This window comes from Rana temporaria, chromosome 1 (assembly GCF_905171775.1).
Source record: "Rana temporaria chromosome 1, aRanTem1.1, whole genome shotgun sequence".
Taxonomy (NCBI): Eukaryota; Metazoa; Chordata; class Amphibia; order Anura; family Ranidae; genus Rana; species Rana temporaria.
The window spans coordinates 675,247,699-675,256,484 of NC_053489.1; the positions used below are offsets into that span (position 1 = coordinate 675,247,699).

An 8,786-nucleotide genomic window follows, 5' to 3' on the forward strand; every position below is an offset into this window, starting at 1 on the left:
TCTGTATTTTCTCATATTGTAGGGTGAAGCCGGCTGTGTTTGATCTGTTTATGGCCGTCATTATTGCGGCCTACTTGGGCGTGATTCACAAAGCTGTCCAAGTAAGTGATAACCCAACACACCAATAGGTAATGTGATTTAAATTTAAGCCTCTTAGTATAAAATGTAAAAAAATAGTAGTAACATCATCCTATAAGTCAATTGGAATAGAGTTTGGGACTAAGGGGACCCCAAAGACCGAAAGAGCCAAAAAATAGCTACCTTCTGAGAATACTTCTCTTCATAGTACCGGTATAGTCCTCTTGCCCCCCATTTTTTTGGCTCTTTGGGTCCTTGGGGTCCCCTTAGTCCCAAACTCTACACCAATAGGTAACCCAAAGAGATAATAATATCTACCACTGGAATCCGCTCCCTTGTGCTGTTACCTGGCCTATATCACAGAGAAATATAATGGATTAGGGTCAATTTTATTCAAACTTTTTATTTTATTTTTAATTGCTAATTTTATCTTATTTTACTATCTCAATAAAAACTTTGACTAAAAAAAAAATATAATTTCAAAACGTTCATTTTTTTTTATTCCAGAGAACGCATCTTTGTTCTGTGACCTGGCCTATATTACAGAGATTCATAATGGATTAGGATACATTTTATTCAAACTTTAGTTTTTTGCTAATTTCATCTTTTTGCTATTTCTACAAAATCTTTGACTAAAAAAGTCGGGGAAAGCGCGCGCAAGACGCTTTCCTCGACTTGTTCATTCCCCAACTTGTTCATTCCACGACTTAGTTGGGGTAGGCGGTACACTTTGGTGGGGGTGGGTCAGCCACGCCCTGTGACCTTTGACCTCTGGGAACCCGCCTTCTGACCTTTGAGGGAGGTCCCTGTTCCAAATCCTGAGTCCTAGCCATATTCTTCAATGGGAAACCCTAACCCTCTAACCCTAACTCTCTGGGCCAGATCCACAGACGAAGTACGCCGGCGTATCTACTGATACGCCGGCGTACTTTCAAATTTCCCGCGTCGTATCGTTGTTTTGAATCCTCAAAACAAGATACGTCTGCTTCTGGGTTAGATCCGACAGGTGTACGTCTTCGTACGCCTTCGGATCTAAGATGCAATACTTCGGCGTCCGCTGGGTTGCGCTTTCCGCGTTGGGTATGCAAATTAGCGATTTACGACGATCCACGAACGTCTGTAGTCGGCTTTTTCCGGCGTATAGTTAAAACTGGTATTTTGCGGCGTATAGATAGACTTGCCATGTTAAGTATGGCCGTCGTTCCCGCGTCGAAATTTGAAATTTTTTTTTGCGTAAGTCGTCCGTGAATAGGGATGGACTCACGTCTAAGTTAAAAAAAATACGTCCTAGCGACGTCATTTAGCGCAATGCACGGCGGAAAATTTCAGGACGACGCATGCGCAGTTCATTCGGCACGGGGACGCGATTCATTTAAATGAAACCCGCCCCCAACCCGCCCAATTTCAAATCCGCCGCCAGAAATACACTACGCCGCCGTAACTTACGGCGCAAACTCGCTGAGGATTTGAATATACGCCAGGTAAGGTACAGCGGCGTAGTGTATCTCTGATACGCTGCGCCGATCTAAATGTATGTGGATCTGGCCCTCTAACCCTAACCCCTAACCCTAAAAAATATAATTTCAAAATGTTCATTTTTTTGTATTACAGAAAACTGGAGCAAACGTATTTGTGCTGTGGCCTTGGCCTATATTACAGAGAAACATAAGGGATTAGGTCAAATTTTATTAAAACATTTGTTTTTTAAACAATAAATAGTAAAACAAAAAAAAACAAAAAAATGATTGTTCAAAAAACAAAAATGTTTTAATAAAATTGACCTAATCCATTATGTTTCTCTGGAATATAGGCCAAGGCCACAGCACAAGGATGTTTTGCTCCAGTATTCTGGAATACAAATAATAAATAAAAAAAAACACAATACTAAATAATATAATTTCAAATGTTCAAAGATTTTATAGAAATAGTAAAAAAAATAAGAAAATTGAACTTTTAGTCAAAGATTCGATATACATTTTTTTTTACCATTTCTATAAAATCTTTGAACATTTGAAATTATATAAACTGTATATATATATTTTTTGTATTCCAAAATACTGGAGCAAACATCCTTGTGCTGTGGCCTTGGCCTATATCAGGGGTCTCCAAACTGCGGCCCTTTGCTAGCCTTTAACCCGGCCTTTGGGGCACTATTCTTCTATATGATATGAGGTACTATTTCTCCCACTGACACCAACAATGGGGCACTATTTCTTTCACTGATACCAGTGATGGAGCACTACTCCTCCTCCTATTGATCACTAACATTAAGACCGTGTTTACCATTACTGATGTTGGGCCGAGGACATTTTCTGCCCCCAGTGGCCACAATCCAGCCCCCTTAACCACTTAAGACCCGCACCAAAATGCAGGTAAAGGACCAGGCCCCTTTTTGCGATTTGGCGCTGCATCGCCTTAACGGACAATTGCGCGGTCGTGCGACGTGGCTCCCAAACAAAATTGGCGTCTTTTTTTCCCCACAAATAGAGCTTTCTTTTGGTGGTATTTGATTACCTTTGCGATTTTAATTTGTTGCGCTATAAACAAAAGTAGAGCGCCAATTTGAAAAAGATGCAATATTTTTTACTTTTTGCTATAATAAATATCCCCCAAAAATATATATATAAAAACAAAATGTCCTCAGTTTAGGCCAATACGTATTATTCTACCTATTTTTGGTAAAAAAAAAAATCAGAATAAGCGTTTATCGATTGGTTTGCGCAAAATTTATAGCATTTACAAAATAGGGGATAGTTTTACTGTATTTTTATTTTATTTTTTTTACTACTAATGGCGACGATCAGCGATTTTTTTCGTGACTGCAACATTATGGCGGACACTTTGGACACTTTTGACCCATCAGGAAACAGACGATCAATCACCATTGCGAAGAGCGGGGAAGGTGTGTTTACACACACAGGTACAGGTACGTGATTGTGCCCAGCCGTGCCATTCTGCCGACGTATATCGGCGTTAGGCGGTCCTTAAGTGGTTAAAGTCTGAAGGACAAAAAATTGGCCCTTTGTTTGAAAAGTTTGGAGACCCCTGGCCTATATTAAAGAGAAACATAAGGGACTAGGTACATTTTATTAAAACTTTTTTGTTCTTTGAACAATAAATAGTAAAAAAAAAAAATCATCATCATTCAAAAAACAAAAATGTTTTAATAAAATTGACCTAATCCATTATGTTTCTCTCAAGTTTGCTCCAGTATTCTGGAATGCAAAAAATAATAATAATAATAAAAAATATATCTATCTATCTATCTATCTATCTATCTATCTATCTATCTATCTATCTATCTATCTTTCAAATGTTTAAAGATTTTATAGAAAGTGTATATAAAATCTTTGACTAAAAATATAGGGGTAGATTCACATACAAATAGATCGGCGCAGCGTATGTGAGATACGCTACGCCGCTGTAACTTACATTAGGCTGGTTCGAATCCCCAAAGAATGCGCGCCGTTAATTACGGCGGCATAGTGTATCTCAAGCGGCGTAAGGGCGCGGAATTCAAATCGGTGATTAGGGGGCGTGTTTCATTTAAATAAAGAGCGTCCCCGCGCCGAATGAACTGTGCATGCGCCGTTCCGAAATTTCCCGCCGTGCATTACGCTAAATGACGTAATTTTTTTTAACATAGACGTGACTTACGTACATTCCGATTCACGGACAACTTACGCAAAAAAAAAAAAAAATTCAAATTAAACGCGGGAACAACGGTAATACTTAACATGGCAAGTCTAACTATACGCGACGAAATAGCAGCTTTAACTATACGCCGAAAAAAGCCGACTACAGACGCCGTAAAAAAATGCGCCGGCCACTCATATGTTCGTGGATCGTTGGAAATAGCTAATTTGCATACCCGACGTGGAAAACGACGTGAACGTCACCCAGCGGACGCCAAAGTATTGCATCTTAGATCCGAAGGAGTACACCTGTCGGATCTAACCCAGAAGCCGTTGTATCTTGTTTTGAGGATTCAAAACAACGATACAACACGGGAAATTTTAAAGAACGCCGGCGTATCAGTAGTAGTACTCGCTCTGTGGATCTGGCCCATAATGTCAAATGTGTATTTTTTTTTTGTATTTCTGAACATAATGAAGAAAAATTAGGATTAGGAGCACAAACAAAACTAAGCACTCCCTTTAACATAAAAGTGGCTTTACCGTATTTTGTATATGGGTTTAAAAAATGAAAGTCAACTTTGTCTGTGTTTGAATGTTTACAATTAATTTTTACAAGGAGTAAAATCCAAAAATTCAAAAAAATAATAACTAACAATAACTATTAAATTATAGGTATTGGAATTTCCTTTTAAATTTGTCTGTTAGTGAACGTTACGAATTTATCAGAACTTACAAATTATCCAAAATAATGAATGCCATATCTAAACAAATGGAACGGAACAAATTAATAATAATAAAACAGTTTTTATTATTATTAATTTTTATTTATTATTATTAATAATTCTGCTCCATTTGTTTAGATGCGGCATTTGTTATTTTTGATAATTCGTAACTTTGGATAAATTTGTGTTTGTTACGTTCACCAACAGCCAAATTTGAAAGGAAATTCCAATCCCTATAATTTAATAGTTAAATAATAACTAATAATAACTTACTTACTACTAACTATTAAATTATAGGTATTGGAATTCCCTTTCAAATTTGGCCGTTAGTGAACTTAACAAATACGAATATATCCGAAGTTACGAGTTATCCGAAATAACGAATGCTGCATCTAAAATAAATGGAACAGAACAAATTTATAATAAAAAGTTTTAATTATTATTATTATTATTATTACTACTAATAATAATTATTAATTTGTTGCCGTACCTAAAAGAATGGAACGGAACAAATTAATAATAAAACGTTTTAAATTATTATTATTTATTATTAATTTGTTACGTTCCATTCGTTTAGGTACGGCATTTATTTCAGATAATTCGTAACTTCAACGAAATTCGTATTTGTTCACCAACAGCCAAATTTGAAAGGAAATTCCAAAAACCAATAATTCATTAGTTAGTAATAGTTAAGTTATTATTAGTTAGTTACTTCAGAGTTTCGAATTTTCGAATTTTAAATTTTTGGATATTTGGAAAAGTTATGTTAAACGGGTTTTCTTTCACTTTGATATTTCCAAATAAACAAATTTGTCGAAATTCGTCAGCGAAATAAGGCTGTATGCAGAGCACACAGCCAAATCTTGTGTCTCTAATAACAACACATTTATAGGTAGATTCACAAAGGGCGTCCTAACTTTGCGGCGGCGTAGCGTATCGTGTTTACACTACGCCGCCGTAAGTTAGCGAGGCAAGTACATGATTCTCAAAGTACTTGCCTGCTAAGTTACGGTGGCGTAGCGTAAATCGGGCGGGCGTAAGGGCGGCTAATTCAAATTTGGCTGAGGGGGCGTGTTTTATGTCAATGGGGCTTGACCTGACGTGATTGACGTATTTTACGAACGGCGCATGCGCCGTCCGCCTACACATCCCAGTGTGCATTGCGGCTAAGTACGCCGCACGGTCCTATTGATTTCAGCATGATGTAAATCCCTATTCACGGACGACTTACGCAAACAACGTAAAATTTTCGAATTTCGACGTGGGAACGGCGGCCATACTTTAACATTACTATTCCAACTATTTGATGGAATATCTTTATGCCTGATAAAGCGTTACGTAAACGGCGTATCTGTACTGCCTCGGCCGGGTTGTACGTTCGTGAATAGGCGTATCTAGTGATTTACATATTCCACGCCGTCCGCAATGGAAGCGCCACCTAGCGGTCAGCCTAAATATTGCACCCTAAGATAGGACAGCGCAAGCCGTCGTATCTTAGATAGGTTTAAGTGTATCTCTGTTTGAGAATACACTTAAACTTAGGTCAGCGCAGATTCCGAGTTAGGTCGGCGTATCTACTGATACGCCGACCTAACTCTATGTGAATCTAGCTATTAGTCTTAATGATATAATGCAGGGATATGCAATTAGCGGCCCTCCAGCTGTTGCAAAACTACAAGTCCTATCATGCCTCTGCCTCTGGGTGTCATCCTTTTGGCAGTCAGTCTTGCTATGCCTCATGGGAATTGTAGTTCTGCAACAGCTGGAGGTCCGCTAATTGCATATCCCTGATATAATGCATCTTAGCAAAAATTCCACTCACCAATCATTCGATTTCCCATTCATTCAAGTAAAAAAAAACATCACCATCCTACGTTCTCAGCCCATCCAGCATGACTCATGCAGACTAGCCAGCTTGGGCTTTTATCATCACAAAAGCTTTCACAAACAGGAAGTGATGTCACTAGCAGCCAATCGCCTCCTCCATGGGAAATGACATCACAAGATGTGACCTCCACACTGGAAATTACCATATAAGGATTTGACAACACAGGATGACAATACAGAAACCCTTCCAACAGGGGTAGTTAAGAATAAAACAACATGAATAATACAACCAATGAATAATACAAGAACCAATGAACGCAGTTCCTGATGAGGGGAGCTTATGGGGAGCTTATCTGTAGGTGTATGCCCATGTCACCACATTCATGTTGATCAGGCATATAGAGGCGACAAGAGCATACATCCGCTAGACCGATAATGCGTTTGCAGAGCGGACACATCCGCCCCCAGGCGAACGTCTGTGCATCACACAGGGGCCCTTTTTCACCGGCAGACATATCCCTGCTCGCTCGTCTCCCCCCCTTTCCTGGCCTGTTGGGCTGCATGCTTGGATAAGGGTCAGATATGAATTTTGGGGGGGACCCCCACACCATGTTTTCTTTTACATTTTGGCATGGGGTTCCCCTTAAAATGCATAATAGGCTCTGATAAAGGACAGCTTATATTGTCTGATAAATGAAAGTCGCTCTTGCTTACTATTGGCCAAAGTAATCATTTTATCAATAAACTTTATTTATTAGAAAGAAAAAACCTTTTCGTAAATTGCACGCCACCTCCAAACCTAGGGGTTATTATATTCAGCACATAATTTATGGCGCTTTATACCAGGATACAACTTTATATTATAGACATGTAACTGTCATTTTTTTTTATTTCATTGGACCCTAAACTATCACTTTTTAAAAATAAGGATCCTTATCTTGGTGTGTTCTCTTTGTAAATTGAACCTGCAATGCGATTATACCGTATATACTCGAGTATAAGCCGAGTTTTTCCGCACATTTTTTTTGTGCTGAAAATGCCCCCCTCGGCTTATACTCGAGTCACCTTTTTGCGCCTGATCTCCCGGACTTTGGGGACCCGGTACCGGCACACATGTATCCCCACTCTTCCTCTACAAGTGTGCAAAGTTTGTTGTCTGGGGGACCTACGGCCGGGGAGCACCGATTTTTCAAAGCCGAGCACCCCTTCCATAGACTTGCATGTTAAACTGTCATTTCTCCAGTGACTTTGGGGACCCGGTACCGGTTGTAGGTCCCCTTGACCCGGAACTTGGCACACATGTAGCCCCTCCTCTACAAGTGTGCAAAGTTTGTTGTCGGGGGACCTATGGCTGGGGAGTACCGATTTTTCAAACCCGGGCACCCCTTCCATAGACTCCCATGTTAAACGTCAGTCTAGTCATGGGCACAGTGAGGCATGGGCACAGTGAAGCATGGGCACAATGAGGCATGGACACAGTGAGGCATGGGCACAGTGAGGCAAAGTGAGGCACAGTGAGGCATGGGCACAGTGAGGCATGCAGATGGCCTAGGCTTATACTCAAGTCAATACAATTTCCCATTTTTTTCTGGTAAAAATTAGGTGCCTCGGTTTATATTCGGGTCGGCTTATCGAGTATATACGGTAATTAATCTCCTTTCCCTCTTTTTCTCCCCAGAATTCCGGCCCGGCATATAATAGGTTTGTCCTCCTTATTACAAAGCAGAAGAGGAGATGAAGAGACGCCTGAGGTCCACCTTCCGTCCTCTTCATCACCGACTGGAACTCAACTTCTTACATCGCAACTGTCTGTTTTAAAAAAATAAATTGATAGTAAAATCTATTTTTTTGTATTGGTCTGTGAACTCTGCGTCCCTTGTGGGTGTGAGCCCTGGAAGCATTACCCTGGAGTGTGAGGTCTTCATCATAGCAGCAATACTTGTGCGTCATCAGCAGCTAACAGCTCAGGGCGCATCCAAAGCCAACACTTCTCATTTTGGATAGAGTAAGGAATGACACAACTAGGTTTTGCCACCTGTCCGGGATTCACCCAGACAGTCAGGGTTTGGAACTATATGTCCGAGTTTCAGTCTGCCTGCAACCCAGACACATTATTCAGACTGGGCTGTGGCTCCCCAACAGGGCCGCCATCAAGAATTATGGGGCCCCTTACACAGCTTCAGGCATGGGCCCCCTGGAGCAGAGAACCCGGGGGGGGGTGCTGCCGCTTCAAAGTGAGAAGCGCGGGGGGGGGGGGGGGGGGCTGCTGCAAATTAAGAAGTGAGGGAGTGCCGTCGCTAATTGGCTCCTTACAGAATAATAAATATATATAAAAAAAAAATTATAAAAAAGGGGGGTATGCCCTGGGGACCTCTGGGCCCTTTAATAATAAAAAAAAAAAAAATTATAAAAAAAGGTGGGTATGCCATCCGGGGGCCCTGGGGACCTCTGAGCCCTTTAATAAAAACAAAAACAAAAAAATATATATAAAAAAACAAAAAAAAAGGGGAGTTGCCATCCG

The 8,786-nt window shown here is 40.3% G+C and overlaps 1 protein-coding gene across 1 annotated transcript in view; it reads left to right on the forward strand.

Moving 5' to 3' along the window:
- Positions 1–8,108, forward strand: part of LOC120924643 (nicalin-1-like) — an 82,598-nt gene extending 74,490 nt beyond the window's left edge. Inside the window, exons 14-15 of the mRNA XM_040335647.1 lie at positions 23–101; positions 7,944–8,108. Of these exons, the coding sequence (XP_040191581.1) occupies positions 23–101; positions 7,944–8,003 (139 nt within the window). The 3' untranslated portion in view covers positions 8,004–8,108. The remainder of the gene's footprint in view (positions 1–22; positions 102–7,943) is intronic.
- The last annotated feature ends 678 nt before the right edge of the window (positions 8,109–8,786 follow it).